The sequence below is a fragment of the Ischnura elegans genome, chromosome 1, assembly GCF_921293095.1.
Source record: "Ischnura elegans chromosome 1, ioIscEleg1.1, whole genome shotgun sequence".
In the NCBI taxonomy this organism is placed as follows: domain Eukaryota; kingdom Metazoa; phylum Arthropoda; class Insecta; order Odonata; family Coenagrionidae; genus Ischnura; species Ischnura elegans.
This window is the reverse complement of record NC_060246.1, coordinates 45,864,841-45,890,964: the sequence shown is the minus strand read 5'-3', so window position 1 is coordinate 45,890,964 and position 26,124 is coordinate 45,864,841. Positions and strand designations below refer to the sequence as shown.

Below are 26,124 nucleotides of genomic sequence, written 5' to 3'. Positions count from 1 at the left end.
GGACTGTGGTTATTGTGGATAGGACGAGATCAAGAGCATGCTAAGAAAGCAATCCAACATGCCGGAAGTTGATATGGGCGATATATAGAAAAAGAATAGTTTTTTGCGAGTTTTCCATCACATTGACAAGTTTTATGGCGACGTATTAAGTAGTGAGGCATTATTGATAAGTAAATTCTATCATTTATCGTCCATAATTTCCATCAATGTCAATGTTTCGCATTAATTAACCATAATAATAAATGTAAGTTTTAATGCTCTTTGCCAATATTCCAAAAGGCGAAAATTCTTACTAAGGATATTAACTGATTTGAAAAAAAAATCAAATCTGCACAATGGACAAAGGTAGGCAACTAGTAATGGTTATTACGATTCGCTCCCTGGGAGAAATGCCCACGCGAGTCTCCCATGCTGATATGGTATATTGCTTGCATGTAGATACGATAGATAAGTACGAAGTAATGGGGTTGGTTTTACTGTCACAATTGTTAAAGGAACAATCTATTTGTATATTCGAGTTCATTAAAAGGTAAGGAATGGACGTAATCCCATGTGATTCATACTTAAAGCTCAGCTAACTGTTCCATTCACTCGTCCTTAAATAAAATCTGGATTATAATGATTTTCTTAGAATGAATGTCCATAAATGCCTCTAGAATATGCATATAAGAAGTTTTCTGTGAGCTTGCAAAGCGAAGAAGAGTGGAGGTGATTCTCGTCGCACCCATATGGTCCATTCAAAGAACCGTCAAGTTTAAAAACATGCAATAGAAAGAGTAGCTATAGCTTTGAAATAGACTGAAAAATACGATAGCAGGGAAGATGGAAACTTTAATATCAGGAAGTACCATATGGAAAGAGAATATTTAAACAAATTAACCTACCATGTTTTATGTTTTTGTGTCATTATTGAGACCTAGATAATGTTTATCATACCGATTACCCCACTATATAGATCATGATGGAGATTTCCGTATTACTGAGTGGGAACATAGACATCGACCCTTGATTAATTTTATGATTTAGTTACTCCTGGCGAACTTGGATGTTTTAAATTATATAATATTTTCCAATGTCTTAATTTAGCTTGTTCTGTTTAAAATTCAAGCATTTGGTCCTTATTTATATCGAGACAATGTCATAACAAAGGTGGTTAAGCGGCTTCGGAGAGTGCTTCAAGTAATAGACTAAGATGAGATGAGGTAGGTGTGCCTGATTGAAGTGCACGAAAGTATTGGTAGTCTCTCCCTAGACGGGAGCTCGAGAGTTGGTGAGGGGATAGCATGATTCTTGAGTAGGGAATGGGGGTGGAAGGAAAACAGACTGGGGGGAAGGAGTTAGCAAGGTAAAAGATGAGGCGGATGATGCCTGGGTACATAGGATGGGGGGGGAGTTAAATTGGGTACGCAGGAAGACGGCTGAAGAAAATAGGAAGGGGGTGAAGGAGGGTAAGGGGGTTCGGAAGCCAGGGGGGAGGTGGAGGAGGAAGGGGTTGTCTCCGGGAAAGAGAGTGGTCTTCCTGCCAGCATCTTTGGAAGGAGGGCGCAGTCGGTGGGGGTGAGTGAGATAAAAAGGTCGAGCGCGGGTGGTTCTTGAGGGTGGAGGAGAAGGGAAGGCAATGGAGAATACGGGGTGGGAATGGGGGGGTTGGTGGGAAAATAAGGGGAGTTTTCCAGATTCAATTATGAGTTTGGGTTGGCACGGGATTCCAGCTTGGACTCGGCTCTTTCTTCTCCCTTCTCCCTCTGCAGAGAAAACCTTCATGCTTATTCGTACCCCTGCTCCGTTAGCTAAGTCCTCCCGTATCACCCTAGGCTTCTTGCTCTGTATAAAACCTCTCTATCACTCGTATCCAACCATACTTGTGGTTAATAATGCCTTCTGTCAAATCCATCATGTGTGAAAGACATGAGTGAACTATTTGCTATCATGAGTCCCAATGCATGCTTCAATTTCCAGTTGCCCAAGGCCGGGTAATATATGTAAAACTTGTGTGGGTTATAGTCGATACATATTTTTTCCATGATAGGTTGCATAGGCGAGGTTATAAAGGATTTAGTTACTTTGTTTAGCTAGTGGATAGGAGAGAGGACTGGAGAGCTGCGTTAAACTAATCTTAGGAATGCTAGCTAATGATGACGATATTTTTACCTGCATATAAGCGTCATTCACGATATACATTATGTGAGTTTTATATTCATTTCTTTTAGGGGCTGTTCTGATATTTATAACCAAAGGACAAATTCTATGTCTCCATTAGCGAACATTGAACGGGGAGAAATATTATTCTGTTTTCTAAAATTTAACCGGAGCATTTTGATTTCGCACCGAGTGCATTTGCCTATCATGTTACTGTACTTTATTTCCTCGATTTTCATATTCCTGCGTCTTCACAAGAAGAAATCGCGTTCAGGAGATTATGGTTAGATTCCATATGATCTTTATGACTTGGTATATTCCCAGTTGTAATGAAATTATTTTCTTAGGAATTTTCATCTGACATAGTCCAGTAGTAAGTTCTTAAAATCATCCAGCAATCATTTTTAACATAATTTCTCAATCCTGAGGGTTTCTCTTCTTGATTTATCCCTAGAATTTGAACCGTGAAAATATTTTTTTTTCTGGATTTACATCCTCAGTTTGATATTTCCATCTATTCTTTATGTCATAATCCTGGTGTATCTGGATGTTTAGCTCAACAGCAAGGTTTTTTATCCCGCTGCAATATTAACTTTTCTTCCACCGGTGTTCAGAGAGACATTCAAACTCTAACAAAACTAGGAAAAGAGCGCCTTCCAAGAATGCTTCTATATCCACTCTAGCTCCTGAGTCCTACGGTAGCCAGGTACTCCGGTATAGCATTCCAAATTGCTTTCTTCTTATCGTTTCCATGTTCGTGACTCGGGTCCACAATGGCAATTTTTCATGTTGTAGTATTCCAAGGATTCTAATACTGGCTGTATCTCGCAAAATTGAAAGCTTTATTACTGTAACTGAAGCTTTATTTTAAGACTCACCAATATATTGGCTGTAGTATGACTTCGAAAACAACATAAACAGGATAGCTTGGGATTAGTGTTTTTGTATGCAAGCATGAACATGAATAAACGTTTATTGCGCTCAAAGAAATTTCATTATAGTACTCATTTAAGAAGACGATATATTTGATATTATTTATCAACATTTACGAATGAATCATGTACTTCAAGGCCTTTAACTAATTAATGACCCGTCTTCAAATATATTTTGTTTGCGTTTTATTCATTCCATTCCTTCGCTAGTATGCTTTAATTATTTGTCGGTAAGAAATTTTAGGGAAACGTATCATTATACATGTTTGTATAACAAGCTAGGTATTAAAATTATGTGGGTTTATCGTAATCTTCCACTTCTAAGTAAAAATATGCCTTATCGATTCTTGGAACCAAAATTCAGAACTCAGATATCATATCTTTTGGCCCATCGAAATTTCCTTCATTAATAAGTAGCAAAAATAGTATCTGTATTTATTTCTTTCATATAAAAGCAAGAAAAAATCTTTATCTCGTTTCTATCTATTTCGCTTATTCCCTCCGTTTTGGGAAGCTTTGAATAAGAATTTGATGCCAAATTTACATCGAATATACATGTTTGATCTACTGATATGTTGAAACTCTTTATTCCTACGAGGAAAGTGTACGTTGTGGGGTCTTCGAATTCGCTTATAGGGTTTCATATCCTAAAGAAAAAATAATCACCCCATTCTGCAATGTTTTAGGAAAATGGTTTAATCTATAAATTGAAATTAACATTTCACGCACATTGTAATTTTTTAGTGAAATTGAGTATCAAAATACTGTCTCTGCTTTTCCATGCTTTCAATTATTGCTCGTAAACTTAGAAGGTATACTCTTTTCAACAACTGGTATGACTTAATGCTTTATGTGGTCGCTCCTCTCTCTGCTTGGCCCCTCGTGAACTTCAAATCTTGCCCTCATTTATTTTTCAAATTTTTTTCTCCAAGGACTCATGTGATTCCATTTCCTCGGCTATTACTCGGATAGCAGCCAACCCCTTTCCATCCAACCCAGCTTCTCTCTCTCTCTGTCTGTCTCAATTCTGATTCTTACTCTCTACTCCTCCTTCCATTTTAATTTTTCAGCCTTCCCTTCCCAACCCGTTTTTCCATTTTCTTATTTTCAGACCGCCGCGTCGGTTTTGTATTTCACTAGCTTCCGCTTAATCCCCCGTTCTTTCCTCAATTCCGAGTCTTCAATCTTTAAAATCTATCTATTTCGCCCTAAGTAAACTGTTTACTTATTTTTTTTCTCCAATTAGTTCAACTGAAGCTAGCATAAGTCAACAAATCTTTCTTAATTGGTGAGTATTTTATCCTGTATGCTATTACGAGGGTAACTGAGGAACCGATTCATTTTCTCAATTACGCACCTAAGGTAAATTGCTACTTATATTTATTTATAAAGCCGACCTTTTGTTAAAGTTAGAATTCAACTCAAAGGAAATCATTTATAGATTACTTCCTAATTGGAAGAGCTTCTCTCAATTCGAGAAAAATTCTATTGTGCTCTTTGATGCAGTGACGCTATTTGGCTGCTGAACTATATTTTGAAGTCCCGTGTGGAAAGGACCTTTTACATGAGATCATACGTTTTCTGCCCTGACATTTAATTCATTCAATTTTTCAACGACGAGTATCCTAATCACCACATAATTCGAATAATATTTAAGGCATTATAAGTTGTATGTATCTCAAAAAGTGGTAAAGAAAAAGTACAAATATGTAACTGTTTTCTGTACTGTATATTCACATTGAGTTTTGCCTATCTCTGTATCACCAATTTTCCATTTCGACGATTTATTTGTATCAATTTTTACATAATCCCATGGAATTACTTTTTGGATACATTGAAATTGTTATAAATTGGAACACAATCAATGTAATTTCATTTTCCTCCATCTCACGCAATTGTAAGATGCGTTACATTCCGTTTTCACCCTTTTCCTTTGAACTCCACTCGCTAAAAATTCACTATTCCCTTATCAATGACAACTTAACGAGCGGAAATACGAGGCTGCGGCAGAGAATTTTGCAGCCCGTCGGAATGAATGAAAAATAAAAGAAACCAATCTGCCCTTTTCTCTCCGTCTGCTCGGCATATGCTGAAAGTGCACATTCACTCCCGAAGCGCTTCCTCGATATGGGTCGATAACAAAGCGAGAGTACCTTGCAAATCCAGACTGCCGTCATACCAACTCTTTTCACCCCAACCTTACCCCCTTTTGACCCCGCCGCATCCCGCCCACCCCCCCAAGCCCTTGTCCCTCTCTCTCTCTCTACCTTTTTCCACCCCACGCACTCCTCACAACCCTCACCACCCACTTCTTGATCTCCTCGCATTCACGCACCAGCAGTCTCTTCGACCCCTTTTCCCCCTTGCACACTCGCTGCCCTCCTCTTCCTTTGGAGGCCTAGCCCTATCCCAATGGTCATTATGCTCTAACCCTCGCCTATTTTGAAACCCCCAATCATCTCCTCCATTGTTTCCTTCTTTCTTCATTCCTCTTGTTCTTTCACACCCTCGGTCTTATCTTATCCTCTTTTTACTCTACCGCGAGCACGCAGAAACGACGAATGCTAAATGTAGATAGATATCTCGTGATTACCAACTATTTTGCTGCATACATAAATATGATCCTTTCATGCAAGAGAGTTTATGCTGTTGTAACTTGGAATGCATTAACCCCCGGGAATATTATTTTACTGAGGCGTGGTTTATTATAGTGTACCTAAGTCAACTTGGATGAATTTATATTGTTTCATTTAAATCTTACCTCTTCCCAGCGCTCTTTTATTTCTGGATACAATAATTGAAAGGCTCGATCCATTGGCAGTACCTACCAAATACTACTGAATCATGCTGTAAAAAAAACTGCACTCACCTTCCAAACTATTTACATTAATTTCTCGGTGAGTCTTTGTTTGGATATGGGGTTCAGTAAGCGTTCCGAAAGGCAAAACACCCCAAGTTAAAAAAAATACAGAACCAGCTATCGACTACTTACTACGTTTGCGTGACTCATTGTCTAGCAGCAATTTTTCTCCGTCCTTCCTTTTTTCATTGCTTCAATGTGTCCGATCGGGGCATTTTGGTAATACCCTCGGAGAATTTAAAGTAGCATCCCCTCATTTCCACTACTCGCACTTCGCGAAATCCACTCCCCTTTCCTTTTTTTCTTTCTTCATGCACTGCTCCCCTTATATTACTTAATCTTGCAAAAAAAATATGGGGTGTAGAGGATTTTAACCCACCCCAACCCAACTCTTCGATCCTTACACCCTCCATATCTCCGTCTTTCTTTCTTTCTCGATCTTCCCTTCTCCGTCTCCTTTCATTTCCTCAGTGTTTCCTCCTATAATCCCGTCCTCATCAGCGCGATCCTTTTTTGCTGCCACTCTTTTAACTTATCCTAATCTCCAGGCATTCCTCCCCGTCTGGCTCGGCTAAATCATTCTCGTGGGCCTATTCCCGTATTAGTCTCAGTCTCATCTCACCCCCCCCCCCCTCTCCGCACCCCCTCCCCAGGGATCTTTCCTTCCTTCTTAACTCCTCTTCCACCCTCCTTAGCAGACGCTGCTTTTTTCCACCCCTCCACCACCAAGGGTGTCTGCTGGACTTATCCATTTCCCCGCCTTCTTAGGGTTTTGATGATAGTGCGTTGCAATTCGAAACGGTTCTTTTGACATTTTCCATTAAATAGCGCAGTTAATTAGGAAAAATGAGCTTGTAATTATCCCATTTTACAATAAAAGTATCAATTAGTAATTAAGGTATTTTGTGTTCTAATCTTAATGATGATTGGCAGTTTTCACTAGGGAACGTGTTATGACGTTTGGGAATTAGTATCGTTTACATTCTTTGACTGCGGGTGTTACTTGATGATGACCATAGTTTAAGTGTGGAGGAACTACCTATGGAATGGAGGACTTACTTCTATTTTGCGAATCTTGAAATAGTCTTACAAGATGGAGCAAACGAATGGGTATTTTCAGTAGAAGAACAAATGGATGTAGAACATCAGGGAACTTAAGTATCTAGCTGTGGAAAGAGAGAAACGGAAGCCTTTTGTACACGAATACTTGGTTTTTGTAACTGAGATAATGATTCTCAACTGACAGTTACCATGCAATGATAGGTATGGCCATCATTGGATGAATCATTTGTAGTCCATTTGGAATCCATTGAAGTCCTCATATAATTTCTAATACGAATAAATAAGATAGATCCACTGCTTCAATTTAAACTGCATTATCATTTACCTCGGTCTTCTGCTTACTAATGGAAATGAAAGGATAAAAATATCCGTGAATGAAAGTTTACTGCTTGATTAGGATTGGGATTCAGAAGACTAGGGTATTGGCGTCCTTGAATTATTTATTCGATGATTTTTCATTGCTAGATCATTACCGATTTGAGGCAGAGAAAAATCATCGTTCGTGATTTTTGTTGCCTTTTGCGTATAAAAAGCACTATTTATTTCCTCCAATGTCACACATCAGGAGAAAATTACACCTAACATTCCCAAATTATTTCTTCTTCTATTTTTGATGTAACTGTAGACCATTTTTTTACAGCTAGCAACTTTGAGAGGATATAACAGATTCATTACGACTCGTTGAATGAATTACTAATTTGCTTAATAATATCAGGACTTTAAAATGAATAAAAATTAAAGATAAAGTCATGATATTTTAAGTTCATTCCGATATTATCACAATATGATAATTGCGGTGTCAATTTATTTCTTTTTCTTAAGGATCTTCTGTTATGATTGGTGAAGTACATTAATAACCACATCACGAAAAACACCATGTGCAGGTATATGCGCGTAAGATATTCTCGGCACATAATTTTTTTAACCAAAAAAGGAGGACCATTGGAAAAGAGTAATATGCAGGATATCTGTAAGTTCTCATTCGCGTAACTTGAATTTTGTAATACTCTCGATAGTTCTTTGATATTTTATCATAAAAACAATCATTACTGGCTTTAAAAGAACTATTGCTATGGATAGAGTGCAAACATTCATGAACTGCACTTTCTAGTTCCTGAACATTCCGAATAAAAAGCCTATCAATTAGGGCTATTTTCTCATTAACTATGGATATCTATAGCAATAATAATCAAGATATCTCATGCACCTAAAACATAATCGGGAATATTGGTAAAGTGCATGGTAAAGTATCTTCATCGCCACTTCACCTTTAAAACGGCCGTATTCCTAAAATATAGTGGAACTTAACGTAATTTGGGAGGTGTGTTGAAGTCATGTAAGGCAATAGGGTGCTCTTCCCTCCACCTGGCCCTGCGTTAGAGATGAGGAAGCACCTGACGACAACGCCCTCTGCATAGCAAACAGCCACTGCTCTCATGATTCTCGCGCTATCGGCTTCCCTACTCCCAGTGATTCATGTGACCACGAGTACCTCCCTTTCCCCCCAACGCAATCTCACCCTCGTCTTTCCCCATCGTCATTTTCAGTCATTTCCCAGCCCAGTTCCCCTTCAAAATCACATACTATACTCCATACCCTACCCTGCTTTTATCTTTTTTTTCCTGCAATTTCCTCCCTAGAATCGCCCCCAAACCACGATGCAGTGTAGGTTCCTTGCCCTCACCTATACCCGGTCAATGATCCTTAAACAGGCAGATGACATGTGGATGACTTGTAGACAACGTTTTGCTGACCATTTGAGTAGACTCTTACTGATGTGTAGGTAAGTGGGTGATGAGTTAATTAATCAAATTTATGTTAGATAAATTATCCTTCTGGTGGGAATGTTACAAGTTCATCTCACTATGTGACTTATATTTGGAATGAAGTATACCGCACTTTTTTAATGTGGGAAATAAGATCTTTTTTCAGATGAACAATTCATTTACTTCCTCATACTCAGTAATATTTTCTTGTGAGTTATAGGTGTGTAGCATGTATGGAGATATTACACATATGTAAAACTCCTCAGACATCATATCCTTGCTCCATATTTTTTTAAATAATAAATATGAAAAATACCAATTATTTAACATCAAGCAGTGAGACATAGCGATTCATCATTTACCCATTGCTATAAATAAGAGGTAATATGTTGGTGTAGAGGAAGGGAGTGCGTTTGGCAATGGTCGATAGATGGCGATCTCGTATCGGAGGGCTAAGGAGGAATAAAGTGTCCGAGTGCAATTTGAGGAGACTGCATTGGGAGACGTAGGGAATTGGGAAGGAGGTAGTACATCGAGGCGGAGTAGAGTGGAAGGACGGAGAAGCGTGCTGGCGAGGGTGTCTGGTCGTAAAAGGAGGGCGACGAAATATATATATGTGCAGACTAGGGAAAATGAAGGAAGAAGAGTTCTAGAAGGAGAGAAGGAAGATTGAGTGAGGAGTGGTCGGGGATTGTCCAGTTGGAGTGGACGGAGGGAGACGATGGCCAAGTGTGTGGCGGGTCGAGGTTGAATGCCTCCATTCATTTGATTTTTGGTGTGGAAGAGTATCATTGGATGCGGAAAACGGTTACTACCTAGAACATAGATTATTCATGCAGAAATTGACAACTCAGGTACATTCCATTTCTTATTTTAAAAGTCCCCCTGATTTAAGAGCAGTTTTTTACATTTTTGTGAATATAGCTTGGCAGCTTTTTGCTCAAGATTTAAATAAAATCGAAGTGTATAGTTTTCTGAATCATAAGCCTTCTCTACCATTGCTCTTATAACGTGCATTTCAAAGGTATTTCAGTGATTGCCTTCGGTGTTTACTACAGAACTCGTTTTTACCAAGTCACATTTTCGATACAAGGCTTTGCAGCAACAATTGCTAACTATACATAGCAGCCTGTCAATGTATGTTGAAGGAATTATCAGAGATTAATTTTAAGGTATTTATAATTGTTAGCAATTTATCTGTGTACTATAAATCCCTTTAACGACCACTCACTCACCAATACAAATGCTTGGGATGAACGAGACGTGATACGGCAAAAAGTCTCATTAGGATAAGTTTTTCTTTACCTTAATTTTCTTCATTTGCTCAATATTTAATTATTCTGGAATCCGTTTTTATTAATTTATGGGGAAAATCGGATGATATTAACAATTATTCGGAGCATCCAAGTTTTTTTTTAATTATCATCGCTTTTCAGTACCTATCATGAAAACAAGCAAACGTGTCAATCTTTTATTTTTTTAAATATAGACATAAATATCCCTTACCCCCTCCACCAAATAATACACCGCAATTCACGACACCACTTCTTTCACAAACTATCAGCAATACATTGTATGCTTCACAGACTATGATTGATTCCATTGTCGAATTACAACAGGATGAAGGAGCTAAACACAATCAGGCTAATTGCATCCAATAATGGGTACTCCGAAGTTCCCCCCTTTCTCCACCTCCACTCTACCGCCCCTCTAACGCCTTCAAGGGTATAAATTCTATGTACTGATACTTGTAATTGCCAGATGATGATACGCTGTATCGAAACCGGTCGCAAATATATTTTATTTTGTGAAACAGCGAAGTCTTTTCTTAACCTTTGTGCATCATGAAGGAGTTTCACCATGTTACGCCAATCACCATTGCATTTGACATAAATAGTGGCAATCTCTAAAAAGATTGGAAGATTTTAAATGATTACACTTTGATGAAACTCGGCGGCGTCATTGAGTACAAAAATAATACTTTAGGCCTGCTAGAAAGTGTTCTTTTTGACGTTTTTATGTAGATAGTAGTTTTGACATCGTAACAGGAGATCGATTTTGGTCACCCTAGCTCTGGAATTGCTCAGTATTGGAGTGACCGTACTTGCGCTGTTGGCCTGTAATTCCGCCCTTTTCTTTCCCCGACCTAGACCTTTCGCTAAGACCTTTGCCTTTCTCTCGCCCTTAAGATCCCCCTTTCACTCCCTAGTATGGCGCCATTTCCTTTCCCTGGAGACCCAACGGCGTATTACAGCACGGCTGGCTTCCGACATGAGGGTTAAATCACCCCCGGACGTGACCGGGGTGACGGGATTAAAAATGTGCGTGTTCGTATAAACTGAGGGGATGAGTCTTGAATGAGAAGAATATGGTATAAATATATTTTTCATGGTGTAGAAAAAGGTCAAAAGTCGTGTAAGTCCAGATACATTGCTTTGCCCTCCTCGGAAATTTCATGGAACGGTATATTTTTTCAATGGTTTTTGAAGAGGATACCTCAATTGGTATTTGCGATAATTTACCTCCAATTTGTAATATAAAAATTTATGCTCATATTTTTAAAGGGAATATGTTCAACTTGTAGCTATTTTAAGTTATGATTAATTTGGATATTAAATGTATTGTGGTGCATGTTTTGAAATGGACAATCTTTAATTTCATATCATTCATCAAGATTACAAGGTACCAACTATTACAAGGCCCGTACTATTTATGTCATAATTATGTGAAGCTTATTTTTATAAGCTAGTAATGCTGCAATAGATTGCATGTAAGGTATATGGAATAGAATGAGGAGCTTTAAGTTATATCATTAAAATGTGCATAAAGCATATTGACAGAAATTAAATTATGATTAGTTTAAAATATTTTAGATTCCATTAGTAGCATTTTTATATATTTTAGGTGATATTTCTGGAGATAATTTGAGTTAGAGGCTTTCCAAATACTGACGCAGTGTCGGACTGTATTATTTTATGATTCCCTGACATATTTTAAGCCATGAAAGTTTGTGCAAATATTTACGCATTGCAATCTGTTAAAAGTTTCAGTTCATGTAGCTTCGCTCCTTCGTAATTCTCACAACCTTACGGTTATTTACTTAGCATTCAACTACAAAGGATAAGCTAATGTGCTAAGCCTCAAGAAGAAAATATTCAATAGTCGATTAGTGGAGTACAAGGTTTTCTCTTACAAAGATTAAGGTTCATTTTTTCCTGAGACGAATTTCCCTTTGCATGCCCATTCCTTTGGAGTTACAGAAGCAATGGGTCGCTGCTTTTGCAAATGTAAGTTTACGACTAATGCTTCCAAACTGATTGATTTGTGGCCCCTTTATCCAGTGGCTATACACGTGTAGAGATATAAGTCCCTATTCGTTTCGGAGGAAACGAGGTATCTTTGAAGTAAAGGTTGGAAAAGGAATTGAACGCCGCTTTGCTGCAATCAAGCGTTACCATGACTGCACGAGATCTTCTTGATAGGAACCGAGTTATTTGGAGCAGCAAGCATTTGTACCCACTTAAATGTCTCTTGCCTTGGTAATCGAAAACCGCGACCGTCTTACGACAGTCCTTTTTTCCTATCAAGTTCCTTAATTCCGAACATTACGCCCACGCACTCGTGACGGTAAAACCCCAATTCAGTTTTACTCTTGGTGAAGCACGAAAAATAAAATTATCTTTCGCGTTCAAACCCTCCATACGAATAATTTTTTATTTCCACCCATGTCAACTCAACAATCTCTTTAGTGCCGTCGACCCTTGGGGAGAAGAAAATGGATGCATGTGGCGTTTTTCCCTCCCTACCTTTTCTCCTATATTATTTTTCTTCCTCTTTTCTCCGTTACATATAGCACCCACCATCATCAGACCTCGTCCCTTTTTTGGCGTCGGTAATAATGTAGTGTGTGTGTGTGTGTGCGTAGTCGTTCGTCGATTTTGCGACTTCGCGATGCATACGCGGTTATTGGCGTCATTTTACTGGAATGGAAAGGCTCGCGTGACTTGTCGAATGGGAGCGATGGAGGAAGTTGGTCGGATTCGGATCGCTCGCGTGGTGGTGTCTCGACGAAGAAGGCGAGGAATCTATTGCGGCGAGGTCGTTGACATGAGCGCCCGTCGCGGTCTCTTCATTTCTTTTTTTTCCACCGACCGAGGCACGTATGAGAATATCAATGTATAATTTATCCGACTTATTCTCCCGTTCACTTTCAAACAAAGCACGTCGCAGTGAGAGTTTTGCATCACATATCGGTCGCATGCAACCTGAGTTGTGAATAGGATTTGGAAATTGTCCCAAAATACATTCTTTACTAAGCCTAAAAAAATTGACTACCAGTGTATTGATTCCAGTTGAACGAAACTTATTTCTCCCAATTAATTAACATTCCATCAAAACTCAAAATATCAATCCTAATCAGTAATGATGAAATGGAGAATCTTGATACAATCAAAGTTTCAATCATCTCTCGAGCAAAGCAAACTAAACTCATTGACTTCCTTAAAGCACGAAATGAAATAGTGAAACTAATTGTTTCAAAATGTCTTAAACCTTTGAAAAATCATAAACTACGTCTTCACTCCAATCAAGTCTTAAAATTTCGGTCCTTGCCTTTTAACCTGCAGTAGTAACAATAATTATTTGCTTTGATGTTATTAGCAATAAAGTTATTTGTTGGAAAATGAAGTCGAAATTTAGATATTCGTATCGTCCTGCAAAATTAGAAGTTTCATGTTTTTAAAAATTATTTCCAATACCCCCGTGGCAGAGTAATGCAACCATAGATACTTGAATAGATTTTTTTAAATTCGTTTTCAGCAAGTCCACTTTTGGAAAATAACTATTTTCTGCAATATCCCAATTTTATTCCTTGATTCCACTAAGATTTTGCTACTACTTTTATTTCTATTTTTATTTATGCGGTTGAATTAAGTAGATCTTGTACTGCCAATAGTAAAAAAGTCAGATGCACTTTATCTGTGATACACTGATACAGTCTATGCATCTTTATTGAAACATGAATACAGTGAAAACTCATGTACTGGTTCTCAAATTGAATACGTCCTTACGGCATGCTTATGTATGAATTTCAGCTGAAGAAAAATCGTTCCCAGACAAACTACCTGACTTCCCATTCTTCTCAATACTCTTTTACCTAGTCTTAAAGTACTGCAGGAAAAACTCGGAATCCATTTTGAAAGCCCCATCTCTATAAGTGTCCTCTCTATCCCTGTAAGTTGTTTTACGCGGGTATCCCGTTAATGAATTAGCAATTTCATCAAGTTAACCGCTACAAAAAGCTTCAAAAAGTCGGCGGTGACGTTTTCATGTATGTCCCCCATTTTCGCAGCCCTTATGTGCTCCGCGGAACGACAGAGCAGTCTCGAAGTACATGTTGAATCATCAATCGTGAGGCAGGGCCTAAAATAGCGGCGGGAGTAGATACCACCCATTTTCTCCTAAGAATCCTGAAACCCCTTCCTCCCTCCCTCCCCGTGAGAAATCTTTCTCCTATTCCAGATCCTTTTTTAATGCATACACTGCTTCACACGCTCAATTTCTTTTTTGTCTTTATTATTCATGCCCTTACGTTTTGGCCGTTATCTCTTGATCTGAGCTAGTTACTATAGCTTGCTTGTATGCTATAAGCAATGAAGCTGTTTGTTGGAAAATGAAGCCAAAAATTAGATTTTTTCTCTTCCTTGAAAATAAAATGTCTTATGTTTTTCAATAATTTCTTATACCCCGCTAGCAGAGTGCGATCCTATATACTTGACCTGAATGTTTAAAATTCGTTATTGTAACCAATTTTCCAAGAAGGACGAGGCCATTGCGAAATACATGTCGAACCATCAATCATGAAGCAGGGCCTAAACATAGAGGCGGGTGTAGATAACACCCCTTTCCTCCTAAGCATCTTGGACCTCCTCCCTTACACCCGTGAGAAATCTTTCTCCCACTCCAGATCGTTTTTTGATATACACACCCACTAGTTCACACGCTCAATGCCTTCGCCGCCACATGCACCCCATTCCTCTGCGATAGCGGGACGACTCAATCTCCTTCCACCGGTCGGTCCGGCAATCAGTTCCCCACCTCACCGCCGCCAATATGTCGGCCACGCCCACTCCACTCGACGCATCAATCGAGCCGTCAGAGGGCGCCTTCCTCGCGACCTCCCGCCCCCCCTCGGGGGAAACTCCTCCACCCACCTCCACCGGATGAACCCCATACATAGCAGCTGCGACTGCCCCATCTCTCCACGCGGTGTCATCTGCTTCGTTGTGCGATAAAGTGACTGCGATATACCAGTGACATCGACCTTGAGGATCGATTAGTTCCCGAGTATTCATGTCGATACACTAGGAGTATTCTCGGCCATCAATATCATTTGTCTATTATGCATGGTACTTCTTTGCTAGAGCTGCTGATGCATAGAGCCTGATGAATAACACGGGAGTATAATGAGTATGATAGGAACTGTACGTCGCTTGTTTTGGGATCTCCTTCAAAGCTTAGGTGCTGTTGTATTAGTGTATATTAAAATTCAAGAGAGATAAAAAATAATTTGAATTGAGAGCACGGAATCAAATGGTTATTGTTACAAATTTTATCAGTGAACTGGAAAAAGTAAGAAAACACATTTAACTGTTGAGCATCGAATTAATCACCTTTTGGCCGCAAATTTGTCGCCTTGGCCGCTGAACCGCGGATGGCGTTTCTTACATTTTCATAGTTCAAATTTAATTTCTCGTACTTACTTCAGAATATGCAAGCAATTATGCATAAATCAACCAATTGTTATAAATCAATCATTTCTTTTTTATGCTCACTGATCCAATTTTATTCATGTTTTTAATCAACTAAAACAATAATACTGTTTTATTTATCTAATTAACCTTTTCTAGTACTCCGCAAACGTGTCCTTTAAGTGTGAATTCTCATATCATTCCAAACTTTGTACTACTGCAGCTATTGTAGTTGTAATTTCATAAGCAACGTGAATCAGAAATAACGCGAATAGGTGCATACATAGGAGAGTTTTGCCGACGCGCTTCGGAGCAAATGCTCCTTAAGCGGATTACCACATGACATGTCCCTAATTAATCGTATTTTTTACTCAAATACATGACCGCAATTTTATTTGAGACGTAATTTCTCTGTCTTGCCGGGGGATGAATCTCCCATATCAAAGGAGTGCTGTCTTTCTCCTCAGAAACCAATGCCCCCACTCCCTCGGTAGGCTCAGCAAACTTCCCCACCCCTCATCCAAGGTTTAACCCTACCTCCCCTCACTCCTAAGAGCCTTGCTTCCAAACAACCTTGCCGCAGCTGTGACCTCGGGAGATCTTTCCCATGGATTGGGAGGCTTCCCTATCAATCTCGGCGACCGAGTCGTCGTCCTCTCCGCGCACCCCATTCCGTGGCACTCCATCCTCGGATACAACCGCTCCTCCATTTTTTTCCTCGCCCTATCTCTCTTTCCAGCCTCTTATCTTTCAGACACGCACTTCTTCCTCCCCCTCACCTTCCTCCTCACTTTATTCGTCTTCATCCTACCTCCCTTATTGTTATCCGTATTTCTGGATGATCGCTCCTCACTCCTTGCCTTCACCCCCTTCCTTATTTCCTAACGCTCATCATTCTTTTCTAAAACAATTAGTAAGGTGATGCTCATAGATTTCTTTATTATTGAAAAATTCTAACAATTTTAGAGATAGAGTTTAAAATGGATTCTTAACTTTAGTGCAGTACTTTAAACCAAAGTAAAAGGGTATCGATACGGAAGAAATGTCAGGATTTTTTTCTGGGAAAGATTTTTCTTTGAGTGTAGTGCGTGCGTCATCTTGTTATAAGAATGAATTCAATTTGCGGATAGGCACATGTGTTTTCAATAGCTTAATGAGATCCTCACACTTCCACAACTCAATGGCCACATTTTTTTCAACATCTTTTAAATATTACCCATGGGTGAAAGGTTTTTTGAGGAGGTTTGTATCAATAAAAATAATTTTATGCTTCTGTTTTTTTCTTGAAAGAGAAACGTTTTTTTGAATTGTGTTAACTCTCGACTCTACACTAATAATGTACGCCCTATTGAATAATATGTTCGATCTTGAATATCTCTCCAGTCTTATACTTTTCAAACACGTACTTATCCCTCCACTTACCGTGCCTCATACTTCTTCGGACTCACATTCCATCGCATCATTATTTCTGGAAAATTGTGTCTCACTCGGTCATTTACATTCTCGCACTCATTATCCTCTCCTAAAACGTTCACTGCCATTGTATTTGTAGCCATCCGATCAAAATCCAATCGAAGTATTCTAGAGCTCAATACATAACTTTTTGCGAACGTTAATTTTTTTTGTTTATGATGTGGAATCGGAATTTTTTCTCCCTTTGAAGGTACACACATTTTAATTACAAGGAAAATTGTGTGCTGGGTGAACAGGGTGCCCTTTACATATGTGTACAGAGGATTACAACTTCTTGAACTTATGTGCATAATCTTGTAGTTTTTACTTTAATGGCTCATGTATACAATCCTTTATCTATCTCTCCAGCCTTTCATCTTTCAGATTCGTTTTCTTCCTCCTCTATACAATTGCTTCTCATTTTATTCTTCGTTATACTCATTTCCCTCCCAAGTCGCCCCCATCATCGTAGCCCATACTTCTGGGTGATAGCCGCTTCTCTCTCTCTTTCCTTGTCCTCATTTCCCTTTTCTAATTTCCCTCGTTCTTTATCCACCCATAAAACTTTCACATTGATATTTATCGAAGATTTCCATGCTGTTGCTAAATCCTACGATCCAACTATTACAGATATTGTGAAGATTTTATTCCAATTTTTAGAACGCTTGTCATTATTTACCTTAAAACTAGTTTTTGTTTTGAGAAAAATATGCCTTTTTATTACCACGTTTTATTATACTTGCTTTCTTGTTTGTCCGTCTGGGAAAGTCGTGCAACTCAAATTACGACCAATTATCGATTACCTAAGGCGCTGAAATTTACAGGATAGGTCAGAACTCGATGAAAAAGCAATTTTCCTACTCTTTTACCACGATCTGAATAGTATTTCGTATAATATTTAGGAATAAAAATCAAATCTGAAGTACCAAAACTGGTCACCAAAAAGCAGGCGCCACAATCATTATAGTTATATTTAACTGACTTTAGAACGTAACTACAGCATCTTACGCCGTAGTAAGAAAAAAATATGTATTTGAGAATTATTTAAAATAAACGGTAGTAAAATTATTTGAATCTATCCTAGTTTTTAATGATGTGCGGGGAGGTCTCGGATGGAGACTTTCAATGAGCATTTTTTTATCATATTTTGTTTTATTTATATTTTACAGAAGCCTGTGATTTGCTGTTTCTTTTCTCATTTACCCTTAATAATATTTTTTATTGCGTGGAATCCTTGTTGGTTATCTTCAATAGAAGCCTACTAGTCCCCATTCGTTTTTTTATGATTTACCTTGAAAATTTTGCTGCGTGGAATTTTCGTCTTCACACGTAACTTCTACCGTATCTATGTTCGACTCAACAATTAAACTAAACAAAATTATTGAAAATTGCAGGACGAAGTTAAATAAATAGAATTGAGAGACTAATAGAGAGTTCAAACAAAAATGAAAGTAAACAAATTCGCAGTGGAACTACATGATAAATCAGTATGCCAGGAAATAGCTTTCTGGCCATAAGAACAAGATAGGTTGGCAAGAAGAAGAGTTTCGTTAGAGTATTTTATGCGATTAGTGCACTCGCGTCAATTTGGTTTAATTACTTTTACATTACAAATTATGCGCATGATGCGTTTTTAAGGAATATGCATAACGATAATCTTGATTGTTCATCGTGAAATTGTTGCATTACTTCTTTAAATCTCTTGTTCATTAAAAATAATATGAATTTTAAATAATGTTTTTTAGTTTTACAATCAGATAAATGGTGAATAGCAGTGAATGGAAATCCATTTCGAAAACAAGTGGAAAATAATAATGTGTGCTAGGATATAAACTTCGGGACATCAGGGATGGAAAAATGAAGAGTTTACTTAAAATATTTTGTCAGATTATCGCACTCGGGCTAATTTGTTTTAATTAATTTTAGCATTATATAAATAAAGTGCGTGATTATTTTTACGAAAAATCCACTACTGATTCTAGGCAGCTATTTGAGAAACTGTTCCGAAAGTTCTTGAAAGTTTTTGTCAATTAAAAATATTGGAAAATTTAAAATAGCTTTTAATTCTACAATCAGATAAATGGTGAATAAAAATCCATTTTGGAAGTAATGTAAGTAATACAAGTAATTTGGGAAATGCATGTTCTTTCACTTTATTCAAAATGTGAGGTTAATGTAAGTAAATAACATCATTATGATGACAATAGTTATCCTACTTAATACAAAGTGGTTGTGTTATTAAAAGATTATTCTGTCTGGTCAAACCAAGAGAGCTCTGGCATTTTGTTTGAAATAGATTTTCGTATAGCTTGAAATTATAAAAAACATTATCGCTAAAAGTCGGGTTTGAAGACTGGATATTTGAAACAGCCTCATGGGGGTTGCACTTAAAATTTCAATCGATTGAAAATTCCACTCGTATTACTACTAACTAAACTAAAAAGTCTTGAATAACATTAAGGTATTGCCGGCCTCGGTGGCGGCGGGGTAAAGTCCTCGCCTGCGAAACCGAAGGTCGCGGGTTCGAGTCCCGCCTGGGTAAGTTACTCTTATCCAGGGAATGGATGTTTATGATTGTTAAATGTTATCCACCCTGATGTAAAGGCCGAACAGTGCTGTTTTCGGTGTGTGAAATAAAAAAAAAAAAAAAAAAAAAGGTATGAAAATATCATTTTTATAAAAACACGTTTTATTAAATAGAGGAAAATAACGGCCTGTGGCATCTTAAATTATTGAAAATTTCAAATGTGATTGATATGAAAGTTAAAACAAGTTTTAGAAGAGCAAACAAGTTTTAGATATCAAAAACGAAAAACGTCGTGCGCACTTAAGATTATAAAATGAAAACTTGCTGGTCATATCTGACTTATCACCCTTATATAAGCGGATATAACCTTATATGCGCATCACGTTTTTCGTTTTTGATATCGGAATTGCTCTTCTAAAACTTGTATTAACTTTCATATCAATCACATTTGAAATTTTCAATAATTTAAGATGCCGCAGGCCGTTATTTTCGTGTTTTTAATAAAACTTTTTTATTAAAAAGATATTTTTATACTTAAGTATACTTATGCTCTGTTATAAAATATACTTGAAGAATAGATTGCTATCTAAGAGTAATATTTCTCCACTCAAAAGGTTTTTTAGATCAAATTAGTTGCATGAAATACTTGCTAAAGTTTCTTCACTTACTATCTAGATTTTACTGACGATACGTTTGTTCCTTCATCGTCTTTCCCTGTATATCTATTTATAAACAGAGATCTATAATATCAGTATAAATTCACAGTATTTCATTATTTAAAAAATACATTTTTTTGTCTCTTGAACACAATTCTGTTCCCGAATGATGAACACAAAAGATATAAATGTATCTTTTCAGAAACAAATCAATAATTATTGAGAAAGATAATGAATAGTTTACTGAATCGTTAGAAACGCCTTTGTTAGATCACAATACTCGCTGATAAGCATTTTATTACGCAAATACTTTTTTCTCTTGATATTTTTACTGAAAAGTAAGGAAAACGAATTATTTTAAAATTATTTTTGCAATTTCTATCGCAGCAGTTTCAGTTTATTTTAATTACTCTCTATACCCAAATAATGATTTCATTATGCATTGAAAATTGATATTACTTTGTCCAAATAGCTCATATTTTACTTAAAAATAACTTTGAAATATCTAAGAACAATTTATGCAAAAGCAAAGCAATGTAAATAATTTCAACATTGTAATGTACAAAAATCTAAGCTGTTAACGATATGAGATTTTCCTTTGTTTTTCTTCTTGCGGGAAAAAAGCCCTAAGTATTGGTTTAAGATCCTTCTTCGATGGATTGCATTGCATGACGGAAAATCCATATTCATCTCTTCATTATATGCTTCGATGTAATCCCTACGTTTTAGCATGATATTTGATTATGCCGTGCTGTATTTTCTTCGCTAAATCTGAATATCACTATCGTTCCATTCGGATATTGCTCACGAGATCTACGGTACGGTGTTTCATCTTCCGACTGTGGAGGCTGTGCTCGCGGACGAGCGGGCAGTTTGCAATTCATTTCCTTACAGACTCCCTTGGTCGACGTCACGTACATATTCTCTTACTCAGCAGTAAGAACGCGCGCTCTTATTGCTCGGCGATCTTGCAGCACCTGTTCTCTCCCTATAAGTGCCTTTATCAAAACGGCATTGACGGAACCACCTGCATCGACATTTCGACTCTTCTCATCACCGTGCCGCACATATTTCCTTCTCTTATTATCCCGTCAGATTTCAGAGCACCTATTTGCGGCACGTGTGATGACCGCTCGATTTGAAATATAATGACCTCATATTTTTCGGATCTTATCCCTAATAGTCTAAGTTATTGAGAATTCGGTATAGCCCCAAAGTTTGAGTGAACGGCGCCCATTTACTAGCCTCTAAATATCCGCTTTCAATAAGGGCCGTTTCAGACACTCACAAAGGCCGTATGCTTAGAGACATCTTTGTCGTGGACTTTAATCCTGACAGTAGTTCTGTCTCAATTTCCATTTGTTAAGTGGGAGGACTTGCTTTAGTTGTAATTGAGGTGGTGGAGAACGAACATTTTTTTCATCCTTGATATAATACTAAACCAAATTTTACTCTATGACCTAAAACTCCTACTGCCACAGGGTATTGTAAAATCGTCCTTAGTCACCTCATATCACCAATATGTAATGCCTTTATCACCAATCTGATGAATTTCAACACATCTAAAGTGTTTTTCCTTCGCGGCCAACAAACTTAATTCTTTTATCACTGAAGCTGAATTTGAACCTTTCAAATTTCACCCCGTGGTAACATATAATCGTCTCACTACTATGTTACGAGTCGTCTGATCTACATTTTCATCTGTTCCTTAGATAGGCTCGTCATATTAGGAATCTCTACTCTTCTTCTCACAAGATATTGCTTTGATATTTTTAAATGCTAATTCAATTCCGGAATTATTTCAACGATGAACATTTTCAAATCTGTTATTCCTTGATTTAATAAGCATCGCAAAAATATGTGCGTGAATTGAATACTGACGTGGGTATAAATAGTGATAAGAGAAAGAGAAAGACATGTTTCGTGAGGAACCTGTTCCCAAACTAAAACTTTAAGAATCCCCTTAACTCTCTGGGTAGAAATATTTGAGGACCTCCCATATTGACCTTTTCCTCTCCTTTGATAAAGTGTGAGGTAAAGCTTTGACCACTTTGGCACTCAGTTTAAAAATCCTCTGGTGCGGTCATATTTTTTTTCTGAAACAGTCAATCCCTTCCCTTGTTTCCTTGATATTGTGATTGAATCGTTCATGCCCCTGTACCTGCAAAAAAAACACCTTCTTTTCACAGATTTGGCATATTTTAGGTATTAAATATCGTTTATATAATGTTCTTGATTTCTGTTTACATTAGTTTTTTTATAATATTGGAATTACTGTATGCATTTGGAAGGAATGATGATATTAAAACTTTTTCCTACGGTTAAAAGGCAAAACATTTTTTCCACTGGCTTCAACGTAAAATTGAAGCCCATTTCAGTACGTACTCTAAATGTCAATTTACTTTCCGTCGTAAATTTAATTTGACATATAGAATTTTGATAGAATCTCCCTTGTTCTTTATTTGCTTTGGTTTCCAGCAGGAAATGTCGGACACGTATTACAACCGTACCACTTGAGCGCTAAATTTCCCTTCGATATTATTTTCTGGGAATTCTCTATTATACAAGTGATTTTATACTTCAAAATCGACACTTATTATTTCTTGTGTACAGTTTTGATATAGATGTGCGCGTTCAAATTGCTTCGTTTTTACCTACTCTTGTTCGAGCGATTGTCATAATTTTCATCATCATTTAATCTGGCAAATGCGAATTATTTCTTCCGTTGTGAAATATCTAAAATTCCGTGAATTTCCTCTTGATTCATCGTGTTAATTATTTTTGCCATCAATAATTCTCTTGTATTCTGAGAAATGACTATTTAGATCTGAAACAGTGGTGACATTGTCGGTTGAATAGGAAAAGAAAAAGGCTGTTTTTGATGGGCAAATGTAATATTTTTGTTGTTTGCCCTCCACAATATGCTCTTTACGATTCAATATGAGGATATTTTCATTCTTGTTTCACTAAAATATGATTTCCAAGAAATAGGACTGTTTTGTAAATAGCTTTGCACTGTAATTATAGTTTATCAAAACTATTTTCGGAATTAAATGACCTATTTGTAATCGAAATGGAAAATTTTGACTTATGCACCACTGCAATACCATTCAGTTTTAAGAATTTTTAACTTTTTAAAGCACGCAGTCGTAATATGCTTGCATTTGTTTGAGTTTTTTTTAATGCTTTCATGGAAAGAGGTTCTCAAGCTTGGATTGATATTGGGCACTTCGAAGTTTTGATGAAACAATATTTTTTTCAACCAAGAGGACATTGGAATAAATATTTTTTTCAGCGTCTTAAGAAAATTTGAAATCTTGAGTTGAAATTAATTTAGAGTCGTTATGCTCCACTGACAGTAGACACATGACAAAAATTATACATGGTGTGTAATATACTTAAATGTTTTCACGTGGTACATACATTGAAATGCCAAGTGTCCAATGGACTTTTTCAGGCAATTAATGAGAATCAATTATTGCAGTGACGATCCCATAAGGCCAGATTATCCGCTTCACCTTTTCATTCATTGATAGTGTATTCAAAATACACAATGCAGCCACCTTTATCAAATCATGTGTGTTTGCATTCTATTTCAATGGATTTGTGCTTCCCTCAAATTCTTACCGCAGCCTAAGTACGCAGGTTTATTTCCTTCTGAGTTTTGCAACGATGTCCACTGCAATATTTCACTAATTCCGTTGAGTCCATATTTCCCCGTGCTCTTGACTACTTCACTATCATTAAATCAAAAAGTTTTTTTGCGAGATATAATGACTTGTTGTATAATGCTGTGCTGCAGTGGATATGAAATAGCTCCAGGATGATTCCGCTCTTGGCTACGGAGAATTTCAGCCGCTACATCAAACATTTCGGCAATAATTCGCTCAAAATTCAATATGGACATTGCGAGCGAACAACGCACTGTGTCTTCCGGCTGTTGGGCAAACAACCCAAAGGATAATGCAAATTAGATGTGTGACCGCAGAAGAGGAAGGTGCAAAACGCAGCACATATTTCAGCACTCTCTCCTACCAACTCTTTCGTTCGCACGTTGTTCTCCACCTCCGTCACCGCCAGCGGGCGTTATGCATCACGCGTGCTCCCAACGTTTCGATGCAAATCTCTCACCGGTTATGTTTATAGTTCCCTTCAAAACGGCATTTTGTACCATTTTCCCCCACGGAGAGGGAATCGTCCCCTCTCGGGGTCCCTGCACTGGGATTATGGTGGTCACCGGAGTGAGTGAATGTTGCTTGTCACTTGGTCTCCCGTCCGCGTTCCTCTTTTCCCTTTATCAGTGCGTCACAACGCTATTTATAAGCATCCTTTTCTGCATAAAACCTTTTGGTTTCCCGCTGTTCAATTCAAGTCTCTTGATCGTATTTAAAAAGAAGAAAGAAAAAAAGCACTGCGCTTATCTGCCTCTGTGTCATTGTTTATCACGCAATCGTATCGTTGAGATGACTTTTTTAACCTTTTCTCTTTCACATCGTCCACGCCCTCGGGGAATGCGTCGGTCACCGATTTATTTTCCGAAGAACAAAAAAGCATCGAGGGAGTAAAAGCGAGATGCAATCACGGTGGCTCATGTGCCGGTCGGTGTTTTGTATTCTGTTTGGCGTTTTTTTTTTGCCCTCCCCTGTGGTCCCTTCCAGGTTGATTCTTTCTCTCTTTTTGAGTCTGGCAATTTCCAGTCGCATGAAAATCGCATTTCGCTCCCATTAATAATGGGAAGAGTGATTGAAGGTAGCAGCCCCGGCCCATTGTCGCTCACCCATCGATAGCCACGGTGTTGCTGCCGTGCTTTAACTTGTTCGTTGGAGCGAGTCAAAGCCGATTTTCCGTTTCCACTGTCTCCACCTGTCTCTTATATGATTTTCAGATTGGTTTTTTTCCTCGATTGTAAAATTATCTTTTGTACTATTGTAGAAATTTTAATATTTTGCGTTAAGTATGTTTCGTCCATCGTTCAAGAAATTGGAGTCTTGTGAAAATAATCAATTATTAAGGGCATGTCAGGGCCTTTCTAAAATTTGGGATATTGGTATTGAGAATTTCCTCTTATCATAATAAAAAACAATTGCTGATGCAATTTTACACTTCCTCAACAGTAGAAAAATTATCTTATTGTCCTTAATTTACATGAATTATTATTTTATTTTGAGCAATATATTGAACATTTTGGAAAAATCGCGGTACACAGCTGTATTTACAGATTTTCTTTAAAAAAGGGCAATACTCACGTATAAAAGCATACTTAAAGTTTCTTTTTGTATTTTTAAAGTACGAATGTATCTACCTAAATATCAATTTCAAAAGATGATGATTTCCAAAATTTGAGAGTTATGAAGACATTGACAAGGAATAAATTACTAACTGTGATACCTTTTTTAGAAGATAATAGATCAAATAAGTGGAAAGAAAATCAGAATGCTCCTTATGTGTCTTTTGAATTTTTTTGGAAATTACTTAAAACGACTAGCTATGTAAACTAGAAGTCAATCATTGCCAGCGCCGAAGGCGCATATACTTTGCTGTAACGGACAGATCAAAACTCACCAATACCAGCCCGTTTACAAAAGAAATTTAAATAAAATTGGCGTTTGTGTGTCGTTGTCTGTGTAAAATTTTGTTTGTGTGGAAAAGGAAAGATTTTAAAACATTGGCTATGGAAACTATTTGAATAAGACCTCTATATTGAAAAAAAATCATTCACTTGCCTAAAGCATGTTTTCCGCCACTGTGTAATTTTAGAAAGAATCAGACCTCGATATTCAGTCCTGCGACCGTTTCATATGGCTCTATATTACTTACAGCTGCTGCCGGGAAACACAGACACCTATTCCGTCGTCGAGCAAGTTCTGGACCCTCCAATATTGGCCACCAGAATCCGCTTCGTCCCATACAGCCTGCACCTGCGCACCGTTTGCATGCGAGCAGAACTGATTGGATGCCGCTGGCTCGGTGAGTTTGCTTCT

General features: G+C 37.6%; 1 protein-coding gene across 3 annotated transcripts in view; it reads left to right on the top strand.

Moving 5' to 3' along the window:
• Positions 1–26,124, top strand: part of LOC124159493 (discoidin domain-containing receptor 2-like) — a 655,398-nt gene that overhangs the window by 487,273 nt on the left and 142,001 nt on the right. For all 3 annotated transcript variants that reach the window (XM_046535354.1, XM_046535345.1, XM_046535336.1), the window contains exon 6: positions 25,963–26,110. In XM_046535354.1, the coding sequence (XP_046391310.1) occupies positions 25,963–26,110 (148 nt within the window). The remainder of the gene's footprint in view (positions 1–25,962; positions 26,111–26,124) is intronic.